The sequence below is a fragment of the Leopardus geoffroyi genome, chromosome A3, assembly GCF_018350155.1.
Source record: "Leopardus geoffroyi isolate Oge1 chromosome A3, O.geoffroyi_Oge1_pat1.0, whole genome shotgun sequence".
NCBI classification, from domain to species: domain Eukaryota; kingdom Metazoa; phylum Chordata; class Mammalia; order Carnivora; family Felidae; genus Leopardus; species Leopardus geoffroyi.
In genome coordinates, this window is record NC_059336.1 from 41,000,965 (window position 1) to 41,015,392 (window position 14,428).

The 14,428-nt window shown below is 39.1% G+C and overlaps 1 protein-coding gene across 2 annotated transcripts in view; it reads left to right on the forward strand.

The window, feature by feature from the left end:
• The window catches only part of MACROD2 (mono-ADP ribosylhydrolase 2), a 2,046,639-nt gene that overhangs the window by 1,472,078 nt on the left and 560,133 nt on the right, over nucleotides 1-14,428 (forward strand). For both annotated transcript variants that reach the window (XM_045445353.1, XM_045445352.1), the window contains exon 7: nucleotides 6,046-6,076. In XM_045445353.1, the coding sequence (XP_045301309.1) occupies nucleotides 6,046-6,076 (31 nt within the window). The remainder of the gene's footprint in view (nucleotides 1-6,045; nucleotides 6,077-14,428) is intronic.

Genomic DNA, 14,428 nt, shown 5'->3' on the forward strand with positions numbered 1-14,428 from the left:
TTTGTTGGCAACAGAGATGGAGCCAGCTTCAAAATTTTCAAAGAATGAGTTAGAAGCCTAGAAGAAAAGTCCAGAGTCAACAGTGGAGCTCTTGGGAAGAACTGGATCAGCAACACCTTTCTTGAGAGCACAAAGATGAAACTGTGGAGAACTCTTGCCTATGACTCTTCAGTGAAAAGTGATTCAGAAGTACGGGACTCTGGGGGCGCCTGGGTGGCGCAGTCGGTTAAGCGTCCGACTTCAGCCAGGTCACGATCTCGCGGTCCGTGAGTTCGAGCCCCGAGCCGGGCTCTGGGCTGATGGCTCAGAGCCTGGAGCCTGTTTCCGATTCTGTGTCTCCCTCTCTCTCTGCCCCTCCCCTGTTCATGCTCTGTCTCTCTCTGTCCCAAAAATAAATAAACGCTGAAAAAAAAAAAATTAAAAAAAAAAAAAGAAGTACGGGACTCTGAATGTGGACAAGTTTTAGGAAAACTTAACCAGCTTATCTCTTTTAATCTATTCTTTAGAGCAAGATGTGATTTAAGAAATGATCTAAATAAAGGCAAACTAGCAATTTCAGTTAAGTATACAATAAAAACCTAAATGGCAAGAAAACATGTGTTATATTTCAACATATAGAGCTTCCTCTTAGGGGTACACAAAGTACAACAAAATAATGGTGTTTCTTACAATCAATGGCTTCCTCAGTGAAATGGGACATATAATTAAAAATGGTTAAATGGAAGGTGTATCAGGTAACATGCTTTTGCTTGCAAATAATGGAAAATCTAACTAAAACTGACTAAACAATAAAGTGTTGGCTCAGCAATTGAAAGATCCTCAAGACTGGGAACACTTTACAGTTAATTTACACCAACAGCTCACAGATATCAGAACTCTCCATCTCTCCTTGTAGCTAAGGGGGATGTGTGCTACTTACTTAGTTCAATCGACACCTTCACGTGCAGCTGAAGGTGGAGTTAATCCTACCCAGCTGGCAAGGCTGTTGCATAAGCAATGGGTAGATGGCAAAGAACATAGATAAAGAAGAGAGAAAGTGTATGGAAACCAATTTGACAATAAACTTCATATATTGAAAAAATTAATTAATTAATTTAAATAAATAAATAAATAAATAAAACTTTATTTCTAAGGACTGGTGGTCCTAAAAAGTGCAAAAAAAAAAAAAAAAAAAAAAAAAAAGAGAGAGAGAGAAAGAAATTCCCACTTTACAGGAAAGCATTAACCAAGAATCAAGGGTCAGGGAAAAGCAAGGGATGGTTATGATGTTGGCTTAGGGCTTATTGCCTGAGTTTTGAGGCACTATTAGAATCAAGATAAGGCAGTGGGGCTATTTCCTTCCTTGCCCTCAAATGGAGAAGTGGAAATAGATGTTCAAGAGAATGGGAGGCATAGTCTACAGCCTTAAGGATTTCAGTGTTTTTACAAATGTACTTGAAACCAACATGCTGGGTTAGGGAAGTATTTTCCAGGTAGTGGCTCAGTCTACAATTTCACAAAAGAAAAATCCTCTCTCACTCTCCAAGTCAAATGATTATTTTCCCCCAAGAAAGCAAGTGCGTGTTGACATAGAAAAATATGCTGAAAAGTCAAGTGTTACGAAACAAGTTTCTGATGGCTATATGCTGGGGCCCGATTAGCATGGAGACTTTTGCTCCTGGGGCTTCTGTAAGGAGAATATGGAGCCTTACAAATTTGGCTGGTGATGTCATTCCCCAAGTTCCACAGGTGACTGCTGAGTTATGTGCACTTGAAACAAACCAGGCTAATTGGCTGGGTTTTGGTACAATCTATCATTCTTCCACAGAAGAGGATTTTTGTGGGAGGTGGTTATGTTAACCACAACTTTGAAATAAAGAAATCCCATGCTACTCACTTCTGGTGACACCATCAGAAATTTATTATGGCAAAGAACACAGACTATGTGCTGTAAAATCCCTTAGATAAGCTCACTTGCCCACCTTCTTTCTCAATCTCTCTGTCTCTCCTCTCTCTTTCTTCCCCCTCTCCTGTCTCTCTCTCTCCCTCTCTCTCTCCCTCCCTCCCTCCCTCCCATCCCTCTCCCTCTCCTTCTCCCTCTCCCTCTCCCTCTCCCTGTCTCTCAATAAAAAGTGATTAAGGAAGGAGATTTAGTTTGGGTGAATTACATGCAAGGTTGTTTTACATAAAACAAACTTTTTCCATGATACTGTATTTCAGTCTCTGCTTTATCATTGCTTTTTTGTTTGAATGAATGCAATAATACTACCAAAGCCATCCTCCATTACACCACCATTTGCCTTCACATTCAAGGCAACGATGTCATTTTCCGATGAAGCTATTTGTCCTTGTTAACAAAGGCAAGGCAGTTGGTACATTCAGACTCAATTACCAAGTTGCATGATTGATTCAAAGATATTGCTGGGAGCTGAGGCAAATGAAAGTTGCCATTAACTGTTCAGTATGTTCTCTTCTGCTAGATCTAATGGGAAAAAAAGACTCGTATAGCTGACCCTAAGAGGGAAACGGAAGGGAGTTAGATCAGTTACCAAGGAGGCAGACTCTGAGACAAAGATTATGGTGCAAGATGTTTATTAAGATGTGCCCTTGGGATCTACACCTGGAGAAGAGAAGGGAGGGAATCAGGAGTGGGTAGAGGGAAAGATGTGCTATGATGCAAGTCCAGTGATGGCTTCACTGAACCTGTTGGGAGCTCTGGAGCTGGTAGGGCCCTTTAGTGTTGCACTGAATTGAGCTAAGATAAACCAAGGCCTTGCCACTCTGTATTAACTAGTCTTTGGATGTGGACTGTCCGGAAGGAGTATGACCCTGAGTGGAGTAGCCCTTTGCATCTGAGGCAATCCCTGGAAGAGTTGATAGAGGCGGTCTGCTGACAGCACTGCTGGGGTCTAGACCCCAGATTCTAGGGCAGTTGTCCTCAACCAGAGATGATTTTGACCCTAGGGGACATTTGACAATGCCTAGGAATAGATTTGATTGTCACAACTGGGGGGGGGGGAATGCCACTGGCATCAAGTGGATACAGAGAGTCCAGAGATGCCACCAACCATCTCACAATGTACCACACAGCCCCCAACAACAAAGCGTTATCTGGTCTGAAATATCAATAGAGCTGAGTCTGGGAAGCCCTGCTGTAGGGCAACAATTTCCCCTTGAGGGGGAGCTTGGTTGCCATGCCAGTGCCCACCTCAGGAATCAGCATTAATTGAGATATTACTATCTGTCAGATTCAATGCTCTGTGTTCCTTATTTCTCCTAAGCTTCCCCCAGACCCTTTGAAGTGAGTCTCATTTCCTCATTTGTTTCCATTTACTAATGAGGGAACTGATGTTCAGGAAAGTTCAGTAAACTACCCAACATCGTGAACTGGAAAGATGCCTAGGTGGAATTTACAGTGGGCTTGCTTGTCGAAAACATGGTATCTTCTGGCCTCTGCTTGATGGTTCCATGTAGCAATTCTCAAACCTTTCTCTTTCTCTATTGCAATCACAAGATGGGTGTTTACGTGTTCAGTTCACTCTCATGGAATTCCTGGGGCATGAACTGTAGACTCCCTTCCCTCTATCTCATTTAAAAAGCAGAGTGGAACATGAGTGAGCACGGCACACATGGGGATGACCCTGAATCCTCTCTAATTTGTATTTGTATTTTCAGGTAGGCCATCCCTGAACTCTGAGCCCTTTCTATTACTATCGAATTGCTTACAGTGAGCATGCAGCTGGTTTTCACATGGAGAGAAAGGCCTGTCAGTGGTCTTGGTGAATGCCTTTAAAAAGATGAGAATATTTCCAGGAGGATTTGTTTCACACTCTCTCAGTCATTTGAGCGTCTGACTTCAGCTCAGGCTCAGGTCATGATCTCACAGTTCGGTTTGTGAGTTCAAGCCCCACATCGGGCTCTCTCTGCTGTCAGTGCAGAGCCCACTTGGGATCCTCTGTCCCCGTCTTCCTCTGTGTGTGTGTGTGTGTCTCTCTCTCTCTCAAACATAAAACATAAAAAAAAGAAACAGTAGCACTTCACTGTTCCTGGTGAAGGAACAGAAAAAAGAAACTTTTCATTTTGCAGACATATAGGTGAGCTCAAGAGTTCAGTATTACTCTTTCTCAAACAAAATCACATAAATTGTGACTTTTTAGATAGGACATCCATGTAAAGGTAATAAACATACAGTCTATAAAAATGTTAAGGAAAATAAAATATAGTACACACTTAACCCAAAGATATAAAGAAAAAAGATGGACATTGCATCATTATGGAGCTCAGTAATAATGCTTGTTATTACAGTCAAACAGCTGCAGTTCTTAGATTCTGTAGCACAGTATCAGTCACATGTTGCAAAAATTCTGTCATCGATTTCTCCAGCCCATTTCTATATGGTGAATGCTAGCATCTTCATTTTCAACTGAAAAATAAAAAGACCAGAAGGATGAAAACAACTTGATTAAATTTACACAGAGGTACATTGGCAGAGGACATTGCTATGCTCAGATCATGTTCCTCTGTTAGAGAGCCTAATTTAGAGTTAGCTGTATATTCACATTTGTTTCTACACTCTTTCAGTCAAATTCTTTAAATATTGCTAGGTAAAATATGGGGTCTTAGTCATTTGGGCTGCTATCACAAATTACCACAGACTGAGTGGCTTCAACAACAAACATTTATTTCTCACAGTTCCGGAGGCTGGGAAGTCTGAGATCAAGATGCCAGCAGATCTGGTAAATCTGGAAAGGGGCTTGCAGATGGCTGTCTTCTCATCGTAACTCCTGGAGGGGAAGAGCAGAGAGTGCTAGCTCTCTTCCTCTTCTTATCCGAACTCCAACCCTGTCATGGGGCCTCTACCGTCCCCCTCCTTAACTTCCGAAGATTCCACCTCCAGATACCATCACGTTAGGGCTTCAACATATAAATTTGGGGAGACACAAACATTCAGTCCGTTGAAGAAGGTATAAGCAGTAGTGTGTCTGTAAATGGTGAAAAAACTTGGGTGCCTTGGTGGCTCAGTCAGTTAAGCGTCCGACTCGTGATCTCTACTCAGGTCATAATCTCACGGTGTGTTGACTGCTTGGGATTTTGTCTCTCCTTCTCTCTGCCCCTCACCTGCTTGCATTCTCTCTCTCTCAAAATAAATAAATACAATTTAAACAAACCTGACTCTAAAACATGAGTAGGTATGTATGTATACATGTATTTAAAATTTTACTAATAAAAAGAATGTTTAGCACACAACTTACAAACAAAAATAAAATATACAATATATATTACTTATTATATATAATACATTTATTATACATTTAATAATAAATTCTTTATTATAAATTCTATACAGCAGATTGATTCTTACAAAAAACTTTTGTAAATGTTACAAAAATTTTGCATCTATAGCCAACCTGTGGTTTCCACTGACCCACAAGTATGGTCCAACATGAAGTTTGATTAATGTTTTCAAGTTTTAAGCTACCAACATGACCACTCTCTCTCTCTCTCTCCCTCTCAAAATAAATAAATAAGCATTTAAAAATTTATAATATATAATATACTTATATGTTATATAACATATGATATATTTATAAATGTATATGATATTTATATTATATAGAATATATTATTCATTATTTATATTATATTACATATTTTATAAATGTATAATAGACATAGGTCTTCTCAAGAGCAGAGGTAATAGTAAAATGTGGCAAACTAGGAAGTGATGAGATGATTTCTGAATATTTGTTTTATATATAACATTTCGTTGCAGGCTTATATGACTCAATTTCTTAATTATAACTAGATTTAACAGTTGGTTCACAAGATTCCTGGAAATTTGACAGTTGACTCTTGGGAGCTGATGTGATTGCTGCTGATAAGGAGAAGTTTTCAGTTTTGATACATCCATTTCCACAGTGTCTCCTTCTCCAACTGAGTAGGGTTTCAGAGGTCTGAGCATATGAATAGAGAACATCCCGTATCAAGCAAATAGATACTGAAATAGATGATGTCAGCAAAGTTGTTCCTTTAAAATTTATTGTTATTTTTGTGGTTTATTCACAGGCATTTCCCTGCATCTCAACCGGGATTTATGGTAAGTGATCTAGCTTTTGATAGTTTGTATTTCTTTATTTTGTTGTTAAAGTCAAGGCTAACAGGAGAAATAAGAGGTCCTCTGATGGATATAGTTTTCTGTGCTTTAAAGAGACTCAAAAGGCAGGTAGAGTCTCTGAGTCCTACTGTGGACTCTGAAGAGGCTATTCAGGTATTCTGTGTTCTTGGATTTTATTGTATTGGATACCACCTGCAATGATTTGATACACTGTGGCACAATGTCTTTGGTTAAATGAAAAATCTTGCTTTAGTAAGATTTGACCTCTAATGGGTTTTCTTTCATAAAGTAAGGCTTTTCTCTTACGTGAATCATTATGCATATAAAGCCTAGCATTATCATTATTTTGTTGTGAGCTACAAAATAATGGAAGCATTGATATGTATGCACATGCATGTATCAGTATATTTAATTTAAAAAAAAAAAACCTAAGAAGTGGCTGTTGATAAAAACAAACTAATTTTTGTGATCTTCATATATATATTTTTAGTCTTGAGGGATTGTTTTAAATAGTGACTGCTTCACTTACAGATAGAGGCAAAATGTTCTTGTAATCACTTGTTTTCACTAACCTAAAGCTCTCTAAACATTTTACCTACAATGACATTTCCTGGTGCTTTTTTTCCTCAAGCCATTATTAAATCTGTTTTACAATATTAAGGTAACATGGGGTTTAGTTTTCATTTTAGAGTTTTCTAATCAAGAAAAATAGATTAGACCCTTATGAACTCAAACTTCTCACATGGTGGCTCTTAACTGAAAAATAAAATATGTACAAATGTAAAGAAATAATTTAAATTCATCACTCCAGGGAAGAGATATCTAGAATGATGTCAAAGGTAGGAGATTTATTTCTTCTTAATATGGTATTTATTTTGAAGATCTTGGTGAGAATAAAATGGAAAATATAAGCCTGAATCAAATTAAATGAGGAAGGATTTGGTCACATCATTTAAGAATTTAAGGCATGCCTTTTTTCCTCTCTAGATTCCACTATAGCCTATGTTTATGGAAGCACAATGGACACTGGGTTGGAGAGGGATAACTGGACCATCTGTATAATCTCTATCATGGCAATTCTTCCTACCTTAGGGATGCCTAGTTAGAGATCTTAAATATTTGTTTAAAGGAAACAGTAAAATACAAAGTTTTGCCTGAGCAAGAGCCCACATCTCCTTTTCATCTTGTCTGGAGTCAAGCATCTCCCCTGCTTGTGCTCCCTCTCTCTCTAAAAATAAAAGACAGAGAGAGTGAGAGAGAGAGAGAGAGAGAGAGAGAAGGAGGGAGAATCTTAAGCAGAATCCATCCTAGTGCAGAGCCCTACACGGGGCTCTATCCCACAACCCTGGGATCATGATCTGAGCCAAAATCAAGAGTTGGCTCCTCAACCAACTGAGCCACCAGGCACCCAATTACTCCAGTTTTCTTGTGGACCATTTAGCATTTTGCAACTTGGAATTTATTTCCTATGTCCTTTGTGAAGTCAGCTTTCTGATTAGTCCTTGATTCTCTCCCAGTACCCATATATTATAGATCAGTCCTTCTCTCACTCTTGCTCCAAACCCTGCTCTGCTCTTCATTATCCAGATAAGTTTTACTTTTCTCTCAATTTATTGGATCCGAAATAATACTTTATTTAAATAAATTGGTCCACAGCTCAAGAGAAAAGTTTTAAAAAGGAAACAAACAAAATCCACAACACTTTGTAAGTCATGTGGGAATGGATTTAGAGAAAATATCCACAACAATCTCCTGGTTCTAGGTCCCCTCCTTTCTTAATATATGTTCTACCATACTAGATTAATTTTTCTAAAATGCCACTTGGTGCATGTTTCCCGTCTGCTCAGGAGCCTTTGATCATATTCCATTGCTTGCAGGTTAACATTTACTCTTTCTGGACTGAACAATAGGTGCCTTATGTATCTCCCTAAACCAGTGCTTTCAAAATTTGTGAAGATAGGGGCGCCTGGGTAGCTCAGTCGGTTAAGCCTCTGACTTCCACTCAGGTCATGATCTCACTGCACCTGAGTTCAAGCCCCGCATAGGGCTCTGTGCTGAGAGCTCAGAGCTTGGAGCCTGCTTCAGATTCTGTCTCCATCTCTCTGCCCCTTCCCTGCAGGTTCTCTCTCTCTCTCTCTCTCTCTCTCTCTCTGTCTGTCTCTCTCTCTCTCTCTCTCCCTCTCCCTCCCTCTCTATCTCTCTGTCTCAAATATAAAATAAAACAAAAAAAATTAAAAATTTGTGAAGGGAGAAGACATCTCTTTCTCAAGGATGTGAATTAGTGTGCCAAGAAATTTGTATGTGCTTTGTTTTTATATCTGTATTTTTTTATTTATTTTGAGTTTATTTTGAGAATCCCAAGCAGACTCCATGCCCTTAGTGCAGAGCCCAATGTGGGGCTCGAGCTCACGAACGATGATGACCTGAGCCGAGATCAAGTCAGGTGCTTAAACAGCTGTACCACACAGGTGCCCACTTTTGTGTCTTTAAAAGGATGATTTACTCTCCAGCATTTCCTAAGGTTATTTGACCTTTGTTATTTTCTCAGCTTTCTCAGGACTTGTGCTTTCTCCAGAATATAGTTGGAGAGATTTCTTATCATATACCCAGTGTGGACACATCTTCTATCACCCTCAGATGAGCTGATAAGTCTCAGAACATGTTATATAACTTGCCAGGTTCAATCCTGTGTTCTTCCTTATAAGATGCTCACACATGCCCACATTCTCGTATGCACACACACATACACACATGTGCACTGAAATCACACAGGCGTTGACCACCACTGCTCTTTCCCCCATCCCCAAATAAAGACATACTGTGCACACTTAGGCAGGCAACTATTAATCTCTGAGAAGTCTTGAATATGCCAACTCTTGGTGGTCATTATATCTTTTGAAATCTTTCAGCATTATAATCCGAACAATTAACAATGGCTCTTTCATATTTGTCCCATAGATGTTTGTTTACATATCCTGTGCTCACAGCCAGTTTGGAATTCTTTAGTGAGCATGGATTCACTTGCACATATTCTGTGCACAGCCAGTGCCTAGTGTTATATCTATAGGACAAGCTCAGCAAATATTTGCTGTTTGATAACAAGGATAATGATTATAACCCAAAGTGTTGCCTAACTGAAGATACACAAGAAACAGAATTGTTGATTGGCAAAATAACTGATAGACAAAGGCTTCCTAGTCAGTATTCTCCTGATGGACAAACATCTCTATTTGAGGAAAAACAAATATGCTTCTCAAAAGCATTCTCAACTAAAAATGGTATTTGTGAGAATGGCACTATCCACCTTGTTAAGGTAAAATGAAAACTCAAGAACTTTTTCAGTCAGAGAGCCAAGCCATACACAACACTTAACTTCACTTAAGAACATGCCCCTTTGTTGTTTATTATGGCCCATGGAACAATGGTCAGTCAGAGAGGTACAGATTGGCCCCGAGGCCCTACCCTAACTTCTCTGGACATACCAGCCCACTTGCCTGCCTGCTGTGATTTCTTAGACACTTGTTTTCTTTAGATTTACAAATCTTTACTTTTAGATTTATGGCCTACAAACCCACTGTAACTCTAGCTGCACTACAACAAAGTTTTGACTATGGTACAGCTATCATTTGAAAGGGGGTTGGTTATTTAATTGCCAAAACTGATCTCATACCGGGGTAATTTCAACAGTAAGCATTCTCATTTCGTGGCAACTCAGACATCATCACCACACTCACAGTGTGTCTGGAGCATGTGACATACACCAGTACGTTGGAGGTCCTTTAGCTACAGAGGAAACCTGTGCCCTCCCAGCCTCTCCCCACTCCTCAGCCTTTTAAGGAGCGACCTTGGTGGCGGCAAAACCCACCACCCCTTCCTGAGAGACACACACTGATGAGTATCTGCTGTGCAACACAACTGCATTTTGGGAAGGCACATGATGAGAACAGGCCCTGCCCCCTTTGAAGTTCTCCTGGAAGAGGAACCAGACTTTTCCACTCTGACTTCCAGTAACTGCTGTGACTGTTCCAACATAATGCTTCCAGAGGGCACCAGACTCTGCTTACACTCAGGATGAAAAGCCACATTTGGTAAAATACCAAAGAAAAGCCGGTGTTACTTTTGGAAAAATAGATCCAGATGAGGCTTACAGGGGCTCTAAACTCCCAGATTCCTGTGAAAGATTTGAATTGGCTGCTGAACCAGTCTCAGAGGGACAGATTTGAACTTCCCTGATGGACATTTCAGATCTCGTGCGTGCCTTCTGCCCTTTGAGCCTGACTTGGACGCTTTGGTGCTAATAAGTTTAACAAAAGAGGCTAGACATGATACATGGCAATGGAATTTTTACTGAGAAGTGAACAGCAAAAATAATTTTAGTCCATTTTATGAGAGCCAATATAGTTAACAGAAATGAAGTCCAGGTGGAAAAGTGTATCCCTTGAGTAATTGGGAAAATATTCTCTGTGGAGTAAAAGAAAAAACTTGAATCTTGCTTTCCAGGTACGAGGTGGCGGTTTTAGAGAGGAAGGAATTTCAGACATTGAGTTATTGGCTGGAAATTTGTGGAAGAAATTTAAGCAGCGTAACTTAGCTAAAAGCAGCTCTCATATTTAGTCAATATATTTCTGTTATCAGTGTTGAAGGCCTGTTTCTATCACATCACCTGGCGTCCCTCCGCTTTCTTTGAAATGCTGCCAGAACACAGCTTTTCTAATTGAATCCCTCATTTGCATTCACATTTGCTCTTTTGCTTCTAACTGGTAAAACGAAGATGAGCCCAATGTTTCTTTAACCTTATCCCTACTCGGCAAATATATATATATATATATATATATATATATATATATATATATAATCACTACATCTGTCCAAATTCGCAGACATGACTTGGAAAGAAACCAGGACATCTTCCAACGGCAACGCTTAGGGCATGCTCTCTGTCAACTTTAAATGCTGACAGATTTCAGAGGGTGTGACAACTATTGCCTTGCAATTCTGGGCTCGCTGGGAGAGTTATCTTATGTAATACACTTGGGAACCAGAGCAAAATTGACAAAAATGTGTGCCCCTCCCTTTTATCTCCCTGACAGTTCTCCCCTCCCTCTTGGCTTTCTTCTTTTCCCTTTGAAATTTCCATTTGCTTTGAAAATTTCCTTTCAGGTGGTCTAATGATGACTCTTTTCTCCCTCATAAATTCCCTTCTCTGACATCCTGTTTTTTGCCCTGGTCACCTTATCCCCACTATATGAAACCTTGCTGCTCTTGGCAATCCTCTAGTTAATTGCTGGCCCTCAAAACAAAGTAACATTAGAATCAGTGTAACTTACTTCCCTTTGGTTAAATGCAGTAGTGGGTCAAACCCGCCTCAATTATACCATATTTGAATATTATTTTACAGGCTGATCCTAATGAAGCACTGGGAAAAACAGATTAATAGACACACAATTCTAGCTATTAAATTGTTTCTAACCCTCTGAGTGCTTGCCATTTGAATAGACGATTTTAGCAAAAACACTCACACATGCACACATTTATTCATTCATCCCACAAAATGTGGTAAAACTCCCCTCTTGGTCTCTCTAAGCTACGTGGATGTTTAATAATAAAAAGACATGAAACTAAGAAACCAAAAGTACTACCTTTGCTCTGGAAAAGAGTTGCACGTGTCTAGCAACAATATACATACGCTAGTTCAGCTTCCATAAAAATCACAGTGAGACTCACAGGCAGAGTTACCCCAGGGGACCTCCCAAAAGAGATGAAAATCCTGGAAACTTAGCCTTCTGGTGCTACAGATGCAGTGAATGACACCGGTGTCATTCTCTCTGGTGTTCTGTTCAAACTGAATGATTTAGGACTTAATTAAAAGATTAAGTGTTTCCAAAAGTCATAAAGATTACAAGTTGATTACTGTTCCTGAGGTGGGGATGTCTACCTCCTTGCAGTTGCGTCAAGGTAAAAGCTTGACTGAGGGCTAAAAGGTGCAAATGAATTCAAATCCACCCTTCCTCAGAGGGCACCACTTACTGTTACGCTACATTAAAAAAAAAAAAAAAAAAAAACAGCTTTGTTATAGAGAAAGTATTAAAACAGTAAGCCTTTTAAGGAAATGGGAAAGCCACTTCACACAGTAGTAACTCTGGGAATATCTTTCAGTCCCATTGAAAAATAGGAGCGCTATTAAGACGTTGTCCCTAGGGAACTATTTGAGAGCATCTAAGAATTGGCCACACTTTCAGTTCGATCAGTGAAATAAGTTCCATGCATTTTGCTCCTTCTTCTCATCCAGTCTCAAATGACATTCCTTTTTCTTGCCCTTTACACATACTTGTATCTGAAGGGTGAGATTAAATAAACATAGCTCAGCTCCCTTTCTGAAGGACTTAAAAACAATTCTGACAATTCATAGAGAAGTCAAGTATGCTTAGCTCTTTAGGACAATGATTTTCATGTCAAATCCTTTTTAGTCAATGATCATATTTTTAAAATGCATCTTGAGATGCATTTGGAAGAGACTATATTAGTTAAAGTTAAGCTGTTGTAACAAAGAGACTCTAAAATACAGTGGCTTAGTGAATAGAGATGTTTATTTCTCTCTATGCTAACAATTCCAAAGTGGGCATTCAGCTTGTGGGAGGATTTGTTCCATTCTGTCATTTAAGGAACCAGAAATCTGCCATGGCGTCAAATAGTTGCTCTGTCTACCTTAAGCCATTGTTCTCATAAATTTACTTGCCCTGGTCCCAGCAAAAGAAATGCTTTTGATGGTCTCACACCCTAGCTTAGGATGCAGAGAAGCACTTGTCACTTTCATCTGTTTTCCACTGGGGAAAAATTGGCCTCCTGGATGTCTAGTGTAGAATCCACGTTTCTCTGTGTATTTTTTAAGTGTATTTATTTGTTTTGAGGCAGAGAGAGAGAGAAAGAGAGAGAGAGAGAGAGAGAGAGAGAGCATTGAGTGGGGGAGGGGCAGAGAGAGAGGGAGAGAGAGAGAATCCCAAGCAGGCTCTGCACTGTCAGCGCAAAGCCTGTGGGATTCCATCCCAAGAATTGTGAGATCATGACCTGAACCAAAATCAAGAGTCAGATGCTTAACCGACTGAGCCACCCAGGCACCCCTGGAATCCACATTTCTGACTACAATTTTGTTATGTGGAAAGAAGGAGATTTGAATTATCATGGAATTCTACATATCATTAGTCAAGAGGAAAAGCAAAGCAAATTAAATCGAACAGGCCACTGATAGGTAATTTAGTTTGGAGCAGTGTCATCTACCCAGAATCCATAAATATTTTTGAACACTGGCCGTCCTTATTTTGTAAGAATCTTTGGTAATTTTGATAGTATATACTTTATCAAAATGCCTTTATAATCCCGAACCCTGAGAAATTTGAAAGTGTGGAAATCCTAAGGCATCAGGACAATGACCTATCATTAGTTCCAGTATATTTAGACCTTAATATCTCATCTCAATTATATTCACATTTTTTCACATACTCCTTCACATATTCACATATTCACATACTCCTTCAAAATTGGCAGACATATCAGTGGAAACTAAAATCAATATATTGAGAATTAATAAATAATTATATTATTTATTACATTTGAAATTTTGGCCCATTTCCATAGAAATCCTTAGAGGAATCAATTATAATTTGTTTCTGTAATACCTTAAACTCTTAAGGCTATAACTATTAAAAACATACTCAAGATTCTGAACAGTTCTAGATCAGCATCCTGCATACTAAGGAACCCTAGGGAAATGTGACTTTAGGAAAGAGTCTGCTCATAATAGAGTAAAATATTACCAAGGAGAGATGAGGAGAGAGAGAGAAAATGGTAATATAAATGTGACTGTCCTGAACAGTTAAAGGAGGTCTCCTTAGAATCTTTAGAACTGAAGAAAATAGTTTTTTACACCTTATTTCACATTTCAGGCATTGTCAACAGGGAGAATTCACCACAAGTGACTGAAAATTGAACCAAAATTAACAAAACCAACATGAAATTATCTCATGTCTATAATTTAGTCACCTAAATTTATTTTCAAATGTTCTAAAGGAATCTAAGTTCACCTAAATCTTTCCAGATCTTCTTTCTAAGCAACTATATTTTTGATAAAACTTATTTTCCCTTTACTTAAGACTTCTATTCTTTTGGAACTTAGCTTATGAAACTGGGATCTAATCTCTATCTACCACCTAAGGCAAAATCAGATACATGGTAGGCCTTGATAAGGCTTTTTTTAATGTTTATTTATTTTTGAGGGAGAGGAGTGGGGGAGGGATAGAGAGAGAGGAGGACACAGGATGGGAAGCTGGCTCTGTGCTG